This window comes from Felis catus, chromosome D4 (assembly GCF_018350175.1).
Source record: "Felis catus isolate Fca126 chromosome D4, F.catus_Fca126_mat1.0, whole genome shotgun sequence".
NCBI lineage: Eukaryota > Metazoa > Chordata > Mammalia > Carnivora > Felidae > Felis > Felis catus.
Window position 1 is genome coordinate 74,089,604 of NC_058380.1, and position 14,719 is coordinate 74,104,322.

Consider the following 14,719-nt stretch of genomic DNA (forward strand, 5'->3'; position numbering starts at 1 on the left):
CCGAGAACATCGTTAGCACGTCGTGGCCGCTTCCAGGTCTGGTTTCCCTTATCTTACAGGCAGGGAAACTGAGGCCCAGGGGTCAGGAAGAGACTTGCCCAGAGGTGTCTGGTGCAGGCCCTGTGCAAGGATTGGCGAGGAAGACCAAGAACCCTGTGATGCGGGCGTTCTCCCCTGCCTCGTTTTACAGCGGAGGGAACTGAGGCCCAGAGTCCAGACTCACAGGTGGCTTTGTCTGGCTCCAGAGCCCGGCCTTCTGACCCCAGCCCATCTATTTGTCCCTCCGTCCATCCGTCCATCCACGTCACAGTTGTTAGCTCAGGACTAGGGGCCGAGCGCCGCATTCAGCCTGATGGGCACCCCCTGGACCACACTCGGGGTTTAGGTTGCTGAGCTCGGGGGGGGGGTGGGGGGGGCGGGAGGGGAGCTGAGCACCCGAGCCAGACCCCAGCTCCAGAGGCAGCCTCTCCTTTCTGGGTCGGGGCTCCGGAGCCGGCTTCTGCAGACGCTCGCAGCACAGCCAGCTGAGGGAGGTCGAGTGACCCGGCAAGAGGCAAGGTCAGGAAGCCTTTCCATAAACACCCTGGACGCCCTCCTTTTGCTCTGGCGAGCCCCACCGATGTAATTACTGGGCGGATGTGACCTGGCCAGGCCACAGTAGATGTCCAAACGCTTCGCCAGAGGACAGAGCTTGCAGGGATGCCTTGATTGCTTCCTCTGCTCTGTCCAAAGCCGCACAGGGAGGAGGGGAGTCGTTGGAAATATCCTCTTCCCTCCGTGCAGATAGCGGCTCCCCCCACCCTGCTCTGGCCAGAGAGAGACCTAGGGGGTGGGCAGGGGGCTGGGGAGGTTCCTAAAGGTGGTGAGACCAGTCAGGCCCACTGGACATCCTTACCAAACTCCTGTGACACATCCATTCCTTTCACCCTGCTCCCTCACTCAGGGGACTGCTTCTTGGAGGAGATGCCTTTTGAGGCAGAGAGAAGGGGAAGCCTGTCACGTTCGGCAGTCTCGAATACTCTTAGCGCTAGCATTTGGCGATGATTATTTTCGGTACCAATAGCTATCATTTGAAAGTGCTTATTTTGTGCCAGGCTCTTGCTTTCAAGTGTATCCTCACAATAGCCTTCTGTGTTTGACTCTATTATCCCATTTAACAGGCGAGAAAACTGAGGCAGTAAGTCACAAGAGAATTCAGGAAGTTTGGCTCCAGGGTCTGTGTCTTTTTTTTTTTTAATGTTTTAATTATTTTTGAGAGAGAGAGAGAGAGACAGACAGCGAGACAGAGTATGAGTGGGGGAGGGGCAGAGAGAGACAGAGACAGAATCCGAAGCGGGCTCCAGGCCCCTGAGCTGTCAGCACAGAGCCCGATTGGGGGGCTCAAACTCACGAGATCGGGCTCAAACCGCGAGATCGTGAGCTGAGCCGATGTCAGGCGCTTAACCAATCGAGCTGCCCTGGTGCCCCGGGTCTGTGTCTTAAACTAGTATATGCATCATCGTCCAGCCAGATAGGGAACGGGTTCCGGCTGTGTACTCGCAGCCGCAGGCACGGGCCACAGTGTAGCAATGGGTGACCTGTCCTCACTGTGTCTGTGCGCCTGCAGGGGTCTGGGGCTGGAGCAGGCTCTGACCGTGCCCTCTCCTGCCTCTGCCCCCACCTCTGCAGATGTGGACGTCCTCCAGCGTCTCGGCCTCAGCTGGACAAAGGCAGGGGGTGGCCGGAGCCCCCCGCCCCCGGGGGTCATTCCGTTCCAATCAGGCTTCATCTTCACGCAGCGGACCCGGCTCCAGACCCCCACAGCCGCCGTCATTCCCGCCTCCCTGGGCACAGAGCTGGCTCTGGTGCTGAGCCTCTGCTCCCACCAGGTGAACCATGCCTTCCTCTTCGCCGTCCGCAGCCGGAAACACAAGCTGCAGCTGGGCCTGCAGTTTCTCCCCGGCAAGACGGTCCTCCACCTGGGGCCCCGGCGCTCGGTGGCCTTTGACCTCGACGTGCATGACGGGCGCTGGCATCACCTAGCTCTGGAGCTCCGCGGCCGCACCGTCACCCTGGTGACGGCCTGCGGGCAGCACCGGGTGCCTGTCCCGCTGCCTTTCCACAAGGACCCAGCACTCGACCCCGAGGGCTCCTTCCTCTTTGGGAAGATGAACCCACACGCGGTCCAGTTTGAAGGTGCCCTGTGCCAGTTCAGTATCTACCCTGTGACGCAGGTCGCTCACAATTACTGTACCCACCTGAGAAAGCAGTGTGGACAGGCCGACACATACCGGCCCCAGCTGGGACCCCTCCTTCCCCGAGACCCTGGCGCAACCTTCAGCTTCCAGACCAACCTTGCCCTGCGAGGCCTGGGGAACCTGACCACTGCCGCACCAGCCCTGGGGTCGCGGCCAGCAAGCAGGGATCCCAGGGGGACTGTGGTGCCTGCCACACCCACCAAGCCCCTAAGGACTAGCATCACAGACCCTCACCAGCGTGCTGCAGCCAGGGGCCCAGCACGGACCCCGCTGCCACCTGCCAAGCTGTCAGCCGGTGAAGTGCTTCCTCCCGTGCCCCCAGCCTCTCGTGCCGCCTCCGCCACACCTGTCCAGCCGTTGCAGAAGAGCACGGCCACCGGGAGCCCCAGACGTCATCCGGCTAGGCTTTCAGCCACTCCTCCTTCCACAGGCCCTGTCAAAAACCCCCGCCCCACGCAGAAGGCAGCTCGGCCTTCCTTCACAAAGTCAGCCCCCCCCACCAAGAAGCCTGTGCCATCCACCTCCCACCCACTTCCTGCCAAAGCCTCCCGACCCTCCGTGAGGCCGATCCAGAGGACCCCTGTAACGCCCAGACCTCCGCTACCCGACGCTCAGACCCTACTTCTGGCCACTGGATCCTCCAAAACGCCTTTCTCCCCAGTGGGCCAGAATGAGGCCAAGATGAGTCGTCATGCCAGTGAGCCAGCCACTGCCCACACCAGCACCCTCAGACCGCCTCAACCCACTGTTCTGTCCCTGTCACCTGTCCCCCGTCCTGACTCTACCGGGACCACCCCACCACCAGCCACATCGTTGCCGCCCACCCTTGCTCCTGGCTCAGGCCCCACCAGAACCAAGAAACCCTCTGGATCAGAAGCCACAAGGAAAGCCAGACCCAAGAGCAGCCCCCGGAAGCCCGTCCCCCTCAGACCTGGGAAGGCAGCCAGGGATGTCCCGTTGAATGATCCGACAACCCGGCCCAGCCCCAGACAGTCCCGGCCCAGCCGGCCGACCACCTCGGCCCCGGCATTTGCCCCAGCGCGATTCCTGTCCTCCAGTCCCTGGCCTACAAGTCACAGCTATTCATTCTTCCACCTGGCGGGACCCACGCCTTTCCCGTTGCTGATGGGACCTCCAGGGCCCAAGGGAGACTGCGGTTTGCCGGTAAGACTGGGAGGGGTGTGCATGTTGTTCGGAGCTCAAGTGGGTGGCAGGGGGCGGTTAGGGCGAGTGGCTACTCCCGGCAAGGGCTGACCAGGAGAAGCAACGTCGAGCCGGGAGGTGGTCATCGGCAGACTCTCAACTCGAACGCGAGTCCCCTGCTCGTCTACCTCTGCTGTGCTCGTGATTACACATCCTGCTGTGATTCATGATCCACCGGGGCAGACTTGGGTTTGGTGGCCACCACCAGGTAAAGAGCCCCCCTGGGCTTTGCTTGGCTCAGGCCCCAGGTCATTCTTTGCTAACCCAGCTGTCAAGGTCAAGTGGCTTAAGGAAAACCACTAACCGACTAGCCCCCAGGTCACACGCTCTCCGAAGTTCAGCTGTCCCGACTCCTAGAGCAGAGCTCCTCCAGCCCACCAGCTTGTCTGGGCGTTTTGGACAAAGGTCGCACATGGGTAGTCCTGAACGTGTTTTGTTTGGCACGTGCGGCATTGTTTAAAAATATTTAACGAGTTACTAACATTTTAAAAATGTGAGAGATTTCTTATAAAAGACCTGACGACTGGCTTCTCCTGGAAGGGGGAGAGACGCAGTGGCCCATGGGCTGTGGCTCCGTGAGAGCTGCCCCTTTCGACAGGACAGGCCTGCTCCTGTGTGCCCCCGTCCCCACGTCTCCCGATCAGGTCTTCCAACCCAGTCCTTTCCCCTGTTTCTTTCACCTGCCTGGATCCTATAGATGCTGGATTTGTGGCCCCTGTAGGCGAGTTTGGGGTGGGGAGGGGGAGGGTGGGCCTGAACAGTCAAGGAAAGGAGAAAGAACATTCCACGTGCAGGAGATGTTCTCAGGGCCGATGCCTGCAGCATGCCTGGGACTGTCTCCAGGGGCAACGACCTTTCTGCAGCTGGAGGCCAATTCCTCTGGGCGGGGAATGGTGGGATGGAGTTTCCAGAAGGCTCAGGCCTCAGCTCTGTTCTCCTGCCTTGGAGATGACCACTGTGTGGTTTCCTCCTTCCTAAGGCCGGGTTTCCCACCAGGCTCTAGTGTTTGAGGTTAGGCTCCCTACAATGTGGAGACAGTGGCAGATGCTGGGAATTCCCAGGCCTTACAAACACACTTAATGAGTTTTAATAATGATTAGGAATAATATTTATTCAGCCTGTCTCCAAGGGGACTGAGAGCGTGATTTTATTATAACCATATTGTAGAACTTATGGAAATTGTATGCATTGCTTTGCAATTATGTCAACGCTCTGCTTAAGTCCTGTGCTCTGAAATTGTCAGGGCAGGAAGTTGGGAGCCAAGAAAAGAAGGGGGGACCCCTTTTCAGCCCTTCAGGCTGCTCAGCCTGACTCAGGCACCAGGTGCCTTTGAGGCCTGATAGTTCAGCTTCCCAAGCTGTGGGGGTGCTCGGTTCACTGGCCACGAGGTCAAACGGGGGTGAATTGTCCCCCTCTGAGAGAGGGTGTGAGGCTCAGGGTCTCCACTCCATCCAGTGGAGAAGGCCAACCCTGTCTCCAAGGCTACGTGTGGTGTAGAGAAAGGACAGCCGTGTCCAAGCCTACACTGGAGCAGGGAATAGTTTTTTAGGGTGCAGAATCTGCCTTTGGGCCTGTCAGATGCCCAGGCTGCATACATTCCCCTGGGGTTTGGTGATGTGGATCCGCAGGGGTGAGGCCTCACTCCAGATCTCCTGGAACTTCCCCACGATCAAAGAATGTGTGTCCTGAGTGTCCACACTGAGACTCTAAGGCTTAGGGCCAGGAGGCTGGGGGGCTTCAAAGATATGTCAGGCCCTGTCCTTGGCCTCAAAGGAAGATCTCACTGTCTGAACAAATCTTCTGTTTCTATACCCACCAAATGTGTGAGTTACGTGAGTGGCATCTTCCTTTAGGACATCCTAGGAACTGGTTCAGGAGGGCGGGACGTGCATGCGAATCCCTGCTCGCCTCCTGCCGCGCCCTATCCCTGAATCCCACCCTTCCTCCGCTTGGAACCTAGCCTCACCCCAATAGGAGCCACGAAGCTTCGAGAAGCTTTGTCCAGCCCCCTGTGCGGCAGGTGGCAAACCGGTCATTTATATGTCACCGGATACCAGCATTATATAACTGAAGGGGCATCTTTGAGCAGCAGTGGTAACAACTTCTTTTCCTGTCCTCTCTTGTCTGCCTCCCACTCCCATATACATTCAGAAGCCGTGCTGCCCTGGGCAGGGGGCTTAATTGTCCCCATACTGGGGACATGCAGACCCGGGTTCAAATTCTGACTCCGCCCCTTACTAGCTCTGATCCACACTAAGTCTTGATTTCCGCAGAACATAGGTTAAGAATAGCTCCCATCTCCTGTGAGGAAGCAAGTTGGGTGATCTCCAAGGCCCCTTGGAGATCTGTTTTTGCTGGGTGACTTTGGGGGAACTTCTCTCCTCTCCCTAGGGCTGTCTCCCCTCCGTGACAGCTTCGGAAGAGCTCCCTTCTTAGAAATAAGTGGCCGTGGGAACTTCAAGGGCCAGAGAGGGGTGGCCGGGTCTGCCTGGTTCTGCGTGGTTCTGGAGGGGCATGAGCCACACTGGTGGAGGCGGAGACTGCTCTGGGCCCCGGGCCTGCCAGCAGTTGTAGCCACTGAGTGAGGGAGCTCTGTGGGAGCCCCAGCAGCGGGGGGAGCATGGAAAAGCTGAGCTGGGCTCCGGGTGAGTAGGGGCGGGGAGGCTGCGGTTCACAGAGACTGCACAGAAGCTGCACAGAAGCCCCACGCCTGGGAGGAGGCGAGTCAAGGCCTTATTTATTCATGATCAGGCCGCTGGCATTTGCACTGGCTTGCACTTTTTTGCAAGCGTCACCTCAGGGAGACCCGGATGAGGGCCTGGCCCGCAGCAGATGCTCCATGACTATCTGTAAAATGAAGGGATGTGATCTTTATGGGAAAAATAAGGTTGTCCCGACTCCCAGGCCGGGCTCCTTGAAGTTACACAGATCTCTGCTGCTGGTGGGTCAGGAGGCCACATGGAGGAAGGCACAGAGCACAGACTTTGGATCTGGAGCGACCCGGGTTTCAACCACTGCCTTACCCAGCTATCCTTTGCTTCTTTCAACAAATGTTGATCGAGTGCCTCCTAGGTGCCAGCTGCTGTGTGACCTTCGGCAAGTCACTTAACCTCTCTGAGCCTCAGTTTCTGCCTCTGCAAAATGGGGACCTGGTGCTACCTACCTTTCCAGAGTTGTTGTGTGGATTGAGGTGAGGGATGTAAAGCCACCCAGCACCTAGCACCCGGTCCCAGCGGGTTGTCGTGGCTGTTTACTGACGTGCTGATGGTTGAGATGGGGGCATCGCTGCACCAAGGGAACCAGGGACGTCTGGACCCAGGAGGGCCTTCATACTGTTGGTGGTTAGAAATTGGGGCTAGATCTTGAGAAATTCACCCATTCCCCTAGTATCACGCAGAGCCCAGGAGAATGAGGGGTGTCTCGCTTTCTCTTTGGCATTTTGCTCTTGAGCTCCTGCTCTGCGCCAAGCTCTGTGCTAAGCAGTGCACATGCCGTGTCCTGCAGCTCCAGGTGGGGAGCAGGTAATTGAGGAGAGATCAAGGAAGGGGCTCCTGACAGAGGTGTGGGCGGCATCAGAGGAACCCACAGGGGCTGGCGAAGCACACAGGTCTAGCCTGAAGGTACCAGGGGAGGGGAAGGTGTAACCAGAGCCCGGTGAAAGTTCAAGTGTGAACAGCGGTCTCCAGTCCCCACGGGAGCAGGGAGAGAAATAGCCGAGCCCGCTCACTCTTCCTACTTCTCAGTCTCTTGCTGGGGCTTCCTGTTGGCCAGACCCAGCCAAAGGCACAGAGCAAGAAAGCCCAAGGGTGCAGCCTGTGAAAGCCAGCTTCCTGGGGCACAAAGTAGATCTGGGGAGCAAGTGGAGAGTAACCAGCGCCCACATACGTTGTATGTTGGAAGATGGGTGTTATATCCCCATTTTACAGCAGGGCAAACTGAGGCCCGGAGGCACGGCGCAGAGCCACACTGAGAAGCCCCGGCCCGGAAGGCCCTTCCCTCGGACAGAGACTGGGGGAAAAGGCTCAGAGCCCTGAGCGCTGTTCCTGGGAATAACGGTGCGCTCAGATGGCCGGAAATGGGAGGCCCCTTTGAGGTCCCCTGCCTCTCCCTGTCCGGCTACAGGCACTGAGTAGAGGCACAGAGACTGAAGAGTCCTCACGTAGTCACCAGCAGTTAGCAGCACACGAGAGACCGGACTCGGGTCTCCCAGATCCTCGCTGCCAGGGGCCCTGCCAGCCAGGGCGGACTTCTTTCTGCAAGGCTTGGCAGGAGGGCGGTTGCAGCTGGACATCAGAGTGGACTTGTTCCGTGGGATGGGGTTCCCCTAGGTCTGGCTGTTGGAGGCCACGACCCTCAGGGGAAGCCCAGAGCGGCTGCTTGTTTGTTTCCATGGCTCTGTTTGTGCGAGCCCCCAAGCCCAGGCCTCGCTCACCTCCCCCAGGCAGGCCTGTGGCCCCCGCTCCCCTCCCCCTCGGCTCTGGGCCCTCTCAGAGGCCCCGTTGTTTGCGGCGTGGAGTGGAAAATCCCACCCCGGCCCTCGTGAATCATCCCAGAGTCACCCGCTCAGGCTTCAGGCCCTGGAAAGAAATGGCAGCGTTTTTCCACTGCGTGGAGAACAGGCAGGGTCTCGGATCAGGCGAGAGGGGGCAGGGGGCGCCCACCCTCGCTTGCCCACTAACAAACTAACAAAGTAAGTACTGAGCGGGGAAGGGTTAGGCCTGTGGCCGCGGCTGGGCCCGGGTTGGTAGAGGAGAGCCAGGCCAGGCCCGTGGCCGGGGGCTGGGCTGCCATGACACAGAGCCGGGCTGTGGACTGACATCACCAGGCTGGGCCGTGGGTCCCAACTGGCACTTAGAGTCTGCTCTGCAGATGTGTGGGTGAGGTCAGACTCCCAGCCTGGATGCCCCTGTTTCTGGGGCAGAAGAAATGCCAAGAGGGAGTGTCCGGGCCTCCACAGCAGCAGCCCTACCAGGGTCCCTGAGGGAGAATCTCCCTCCCTGGAGCCCTGCAGGAGCCCTGCCTCGCTGGGCCTTGTCCTTCTTCTCTGTGAGATGGGCATGGTCTCCTCCTTTCCTCTCCTGCCAGATAACTGGAGAAGGAAGTCACCACCACCCTGCAACTCAGGAAGTACCCCATGCTGGGAAGGTTCTGGGATGTCATTCCACGGCTGCCCATAGAGGGGCAAGCCCTTACCCAAGTTTGCACACCTAGTCAGAATATACCCAGCCGAGATTCTCTGCGTGGAAGCTCCCAGGAGAGGAGAACAGAGCCAATGTCCTGGGCTGAGTCCCTGTTCCGCCTGTTAGCTGTGTGGCCTCGGGCAAGCATTTTGCCACCCTGAGGCTCTTTGTGGTGTCTCATCTATGAAGAGGGCTCTGCAGTGATAAGGATGCCTGAAGCAGTGCTTCACTGAGCCCCTGCATTTCCCTTTAATTCCGGGTCACCTGGAAGAACAGGGCCAAGCAGGGCCTTCTGGAAAGGGAAATCTTTGCTCTTCCTGAAAAACAGATGCCAAGGAGGGTGGTTTAAAATTCGGAGTTGGAGAGCATCCAGCAGCTCGCTTAACAGAAACAACAGCTAACTTTTGGGGCCTTAGCTGTGTGCCAGGCACCAGGATTAGCACTTTTTATAGATTATCTGTCACTTAAAAGAATGAAGGCTTGGAGAATGGAAGCAGGGGGCCCTGAAAGCCACACAGCTCGTAAGCAGGGGTGCCTGGTGTGAACCCAGGTCCCCAGTCTTACAACGTTCTCTACTGTTCCCCTGGCGCGGGTGGCCGGGGCGGGGAGCGGGGGGGGGGAGCGGTGGGCGGGGTTGTGGATCGGAGCCTGGCCCTGAAATCCCAAACCTGCAGAACTACATAGAAGGGCTCTGGATGGAAGGAAGACAAGGAAGACGGCTGCCAATTTGGCCAGAGGTCCCGGGAGGCTCCGAGGTGTCCGGGACTTGCCTGAGGCCACGCAGCCACCCGCTCCTCCCTCCCCCCGGGGCTCTTTCCAGTGCCTCTGGGGCCTTGGTGCCCATATCTGCCTGTCTGGATCTCTCTTCTGATTTTTATTCATGGACGAGCAAGCACGTGGCGTTCACAGGCCAGAACTGTGAACCGAGCCTGCCCAGCGTGAGATCTGGATTAATTACCAGCCAAACCGTACTGGGTTTTCAACGCTGATTTTAACTCCGGGCAGGAAACCTGGAATCTCGTTGATGGTTATTTGAAACAAATGAATTCCCCAGGCCTCACACATCCTCGAAAGCCAGGCTTCCTTCGAAGGTTCTGTGTTCAGTTCTTCACATCAGGCACTCAGTTAATCCTCATTTATCCCTTCAGGGTAGACAGAGCCGTAGCTATTGAGCCCATGGTGAATGGGAGCAGGTGGAGACCTCAGGAGTCTCCAGCTAATAAGTAGCAAAACCAGGATTTGAACAAAGGTCAGCCCTCTGTTTAGTAAGTCTGCTCAGCTGCCTTCTTTCTGTGCTACAGAGTTAGGCCTTTCTCTTGTGGGAAATAGGGAGCCATTGAATGTTGTTGAGCCGCGGAGCGCCTTGGGAAGATGAACAAGGCTGTGTAGAGGAGGACAGGAGTAGAGAGAGGGTGGAGGTGGGGAGACAAATGAGGGCATGGTTGCAGGTTCTCGGGGAGCAGTGGTGAAGGCTGGACCAGGCTGTGACCACTGGAATAGAGAGAACGTTTCAGTGATGATTATATGCCAGTCACCGTGTTAAATGTTCACCATCTCTCATTTCATCCCTGTGACGATCCTATGAAGAGGCTCTTATTGCCCCCATTTTATAGGCCATAGGCTGGTTAAAGAACTTGCCCAAACCCAGCTGGTAAGGGGCAGCATGAGGTTTGAACTCAGGCCTGTCGGATGCAAAAGCCTTTGCCTATACCGTTTATGCTGCACTGCCGCTCCATGGTGCAAAGAGGCTTTGTGTGACCTTGGACAAGTCCCTTCTCTGCTCTGGCTCTGCAGAGAACTTGGCTGAGCTCTGAGGTCCCTTGCTGTTTTATCTTATCAAACATTTAGCTGAACCCTAGGGGGGGGGGAGAGAGAGAGAGAAATAGTTCCTCTGAGGAGACCATGGTCTAACGGGAGTGATAGGCTTCTGGGCAGATAATTCCCCAAACAATATGAAGCCTTTACAATAGAGGGAAAGAGGGGACTTGACTCAACCTGGGGGAGGGATCAGGGAAGGCTTCCTGGAAGAGGTGACAGCCTGGATAAGTTAGCTAGGCAATAAAAGACGAAAACTTCAAAGACCTAGAAACAGCAGCTGCAAAGGCCTGAAAGCCTCAAAGAGCATGAGTCCCTTAGGTAGGGACCTCAGAGGACCCCTCTTCTCAGCCGCTGGGTTTCCATGCCCAGAGCTCTGGACAGGCTTGTTGAATGACTGCTTGAACTCATTCTCTGCTGCCACTTCACACTGATGCCATCTTCTTGCTTTTGTCCTCAGGGTCCCCCTGGGCTGCCTGGGCTCCCTGGACCCCCTGGTGCACGGGGGCCTCGGGTAAGTGATCACATACTGTCCTTGGGAGCTCTGGTTGGCTCTTTGGCCTGTATCCCACAACCCCCAAGTTCCAGCCTCGCTGTGTGTCCTCAGGCTGTTCCCCGTCCCACGTGAGGACCCATTTTCCATTTTGCCCATTGGAGTGTACTTAGGGCTCTTAGGGGGCACCGTGTGGACGGGCGTGGTGTGGGAGAGCAACCACCTCTTACGGGGTCTCAGTTGTTCATTATGGGTATCACCCGTGGCAGCCTGGAGTGGAGAAGGGGTTTCTGCAGACCACACGTCCTGAGCTGATGGGTTTCAGCATCCGTCCAGGACAAAAGCTGGCTTGGGAGGACATGACCCTCACATCCATCTCTGCAGGCACCTCTGCAGGGCCTGGGGTGGGGATACCGACATAGGCAAGGTCGGGGGGTGGGGGGGAGCTCCCCATGCTGAGAGGTCTCATCAGAGGCTGGAGGATGGCTTGGCTGGGCTGCAGTGGCTGAGATGAGCTAGCCTGAGCCTTGGTGTGAAAAACCACTCCTATGTGTCATACCTCCTATGTCACTTAATGCTGCCTTGTTTGAGCCCCTCTCCCCTAGGACCCCCATGGGCCAGTACAATCGTTCTCCTCCTAGGGACGAGGAAACTGAGCATGTAGGAAATGGAAGAGCCCAGGATGGGAGCCCAGGCTCTTAACCATATGCTGGGACCCTTGGGGGTTTCTCTTGTTGAAAAATCTGTCCTTTTCCCAAGAGGGCTCAGACCCATGACGCCTGGCACCTGTGCCTAGGCTGAATCAGCCTTTCCCACGCTGGGTGCCTGGCAAGGCTCTGGCAGAGACAGCTGCCTGGGGCATATTTTTAGCTCTGAACCCAGCGGATGGTTCTGGTTATGCAATTACTCGAGCCCTAGTTCCCTCCAGACCTGGCCCTGTGCTCTCTGGGCCCAGGGCTCTGGAATCTGCTGTCTAAAGCAGCATTTCCTCCTGGCTCCAGAGTCTCCATGGAGCATCTACCCAGAGCTGGGGACCACAGAGGTACCTGGGATACTGCTGGCCACAGGGCCTTGCAGCCTGGGACCAGGAGGAGGCCCTCTGACTTAGCAGGCACCCTACCTATCCAAACCGCTCCTCTGCACCTTCGCTCGGGCTGTTCTGTCCACCTGGCCCCGGTGACCTGGCGTGCCCTTCTTTGCAAGCTCCTCCTCCATCCCCTGCAGGGATCCAACGCCCCCACGTTTTCTGATGACTGTCCCCTTCTCGGAATTCCTGCGGCAATTTATCTGCCTTTCTGGATGGCACAGATCACTTCCGAAAAGCTCACAGAGACTGCTGAACTCTGTTGACCGAGCGACATATGCATGACCTCACCCTCCTAGTCATCCCGAGAAATAGGTTCCAATAGTGTCCCCATTTTACACGTGAGGAAAACCGAGCCTCAGAAAAGTTGTTACTTTGGACAAAGTCAACCATAGGGTAAATGTCAGAGCTAGGACTGAAGCCGGGCAGTGTGACCCCAGAGCCTATGATGGTAACGATTTATTGCACTGATTTTTCTCTCTACTCAGTCGGGCCCTTGTGGGCCAGAGGCAGGCCCTGTTTTTCTCTTTCTTACACAATGCCTCTCAGAGTGCCCTGCCTATAGCAGGTGCTGGCCAAATGTTTGCTGAAGAGTTCTAGGCCGAGAGTTAACACTTCACCCCAGAAGCTGTGTGATCTTAGGTAAATCTCTTCCCTTCTCTGGGCCTCAGTTTTCCCATCTCTAAAGCACGGGGTCCTTCCAGGATTTTCCAAGGCATTTCCTTAGAAAGGTATTTCCAAGGTTCCTCCCAGCTCTGAAATTCCATGAGTGAGTGAATGGCTCTCCTGACATCCTTCTTGGGCTCTCTGTGTGCTCCCCTCCCCATCATCCTGTTTCTAGACTGGAAATTCCATAGATCATAAAATTCCAGAGATAATAGAATGTGAAGATTAGACAACCCCAGCTCCTCTCTCCACAGATGGTGGCTCTGGGGCTCAGGGAGGGGCAAGGCCTTACCTGAGGTCATCCAAAGCTCAGTGGCATGCCCCTTCCCACCTCCGCATACTCCCCCGGCCCGCGGAAGGATGTTGGGGAATCCCTGGGCCCTCCCCACACCCGGCTTTCTGGGCTGTGGCATTTATAGAATTGGTCTGCTTGGCTCCCAGTCAACTATGTGCTGCTTCGTTTCGCTGCAAGGCAGTGGCTGGAGAGGGGAGGAGAGGTGGGGGCGGGGAAGCAGGAAGAAGCCCCCACCTTCATAAACTGCAGATGGGGTAGCCGAGTGCTCCAGGCCACCGTCTTTGGGGTAGCTGGGGGGCACAACTGGGGAGAAGTGGCCACTGTTGGCCTCCCACAGCCCATGCCTGGTTCTGGAGTGCTGGTCGGGGGCCCCTCCTGAAACGCCTTTACGCAACTTAGGCCCAATTCAGGCTGAGCCCTGAGGTTAGACCCCAGAAGCCTGGGCAGGGGTGAACATCTGAGGTCCTCCACGTTCCTTGGAGACCACTGGGCCCTAGTTACTCATAGGACTTTTGGGGAGAGCGAGGCTGGGGAGGGGGAGGGCTGCTCACAGCTAGTTCCAGGTCCTGACACTGCCAGGTCACATCCATATGCCAGGAGGCGGTGCTTGGGGGCATGCTTGCGAGGGCTGGAGAGCTGCTTAGTTTAGGGAGAGGGTCGCCCGTGACACCCTTATCAATTCCTCAGGCTGAGTGAGCTTCTGAACACTGTTCCTTCTCAACGTGTTCAGAGAAGGGGAGGGTCCCCGTTCAGGCGTCGAGGAAGAGGGAGGTACCGTGGTTGGAATGTGACAGGCTGCAGCTGGAAAGTTGGCCTCCGAGAGGGAGGAAGGAAGCAAGTTCATACACAGCTAGCCAGATGAGTCAAGAGGGGCCAGGGACAAGGGCAGTGTGTCTAGAAGCCGGTGTGGTGGGGCACCACTGGGCCTCTCGAGGCGCCTCTCCCCACCCCCACTGCCCCCAGATTATTCCTCCTAGACAGAGACTCTCGGGAATTACCTGACTCTTAGGGCTCTGTTTCTATTACTGGCTGCAAGACTCTAACCCAGGGCCCTTGCTGGAGAAAGTAGACATAACAGGTTCCAGCTGTTACATGGGATTCAGATATGACCTGGGAAAATCCAGTGCCATGAATAAGCCTTAGACCTGAAGCCAACAGGCCTGGGTCCCAGCCCTGGCTCGGCCATTGCTCTGCTGTGTGACTTGGCCAAGACTCTTTGACTCTCTGGGCCCGGTCTTCCTAGCTGCTCCAAGGCCCCCAGAGGACCCGTAAGCTCAGAGTGTGTAGGAATCTAAGGGAGAGCTCTCTGGCTGGGCTGTGGCTCCGGAGGGATGCACCTTTGCTCGGGAAATGCCACATACTCCCTTCACTGAGTTCTCTACTCCAAAGGCTCACACAACAGCACGGTTGGAGCCGAAAGGGAGCAGTTCGTTTAGGCAGAAGTCCTAGAAGATCCCCGGGAGGAAGTAGCATTTGAGCCAGGCCTTGAAGGATGGGGTAGGTGTCAGCTGGGGATGGATGGGAAACGCATGCCAGGTGATGGGAACAGCACAGGCAAACGTGATGAGGCATGGGGGAGGGAAGCAAATAGAGAAATGGGTTTTGAGCCCCGGAAGCCAGCCTGGGAAGGGCTGCGGGGCCAGGTGGAGAGAAGGGGGAGGCGGCAAAACTCCGAGGTTGAGGGCTTGCGCTCTGAAGCCGGACATCTGAGGTTGAGCTCTGGCCCTGCCTCTTAGCGGCTGAGTG

The 14,719-nt window shown here is 57.4% G+C and overlaps 1 protein-coding gene across 6 annotated transcripts in view; it reads left to right on the plus strand.

Moving 5' to 3' along the window:
• Positions 1 to 14,719, plus strand: part of COL27A1 (collagen type XXVII alpha 1 chain) — a 140,816-nt gene that overhangs the window by 10,285 nt on the left and 115,812 nt on the right. For all 6 annotated transcript variants that reach the window (XM_045042847.1, XM_045042848.1, XM_045042849.1 and 3 more), the window contains exons 3-4: positions 1,669 to 3,401; positions 10,896 to 10,949. In XM_045042847.1, coding sequence (XP_044898782.1) covers positions 1,669 to 3,401; positions 10,896 to 10,949 — 1,787 coding nt within the window. The remainder of the gene's footprint in view (positions 1 to 1,668; positions 3,402 to 10,895; positions 10,950 to 14,719) is intronic.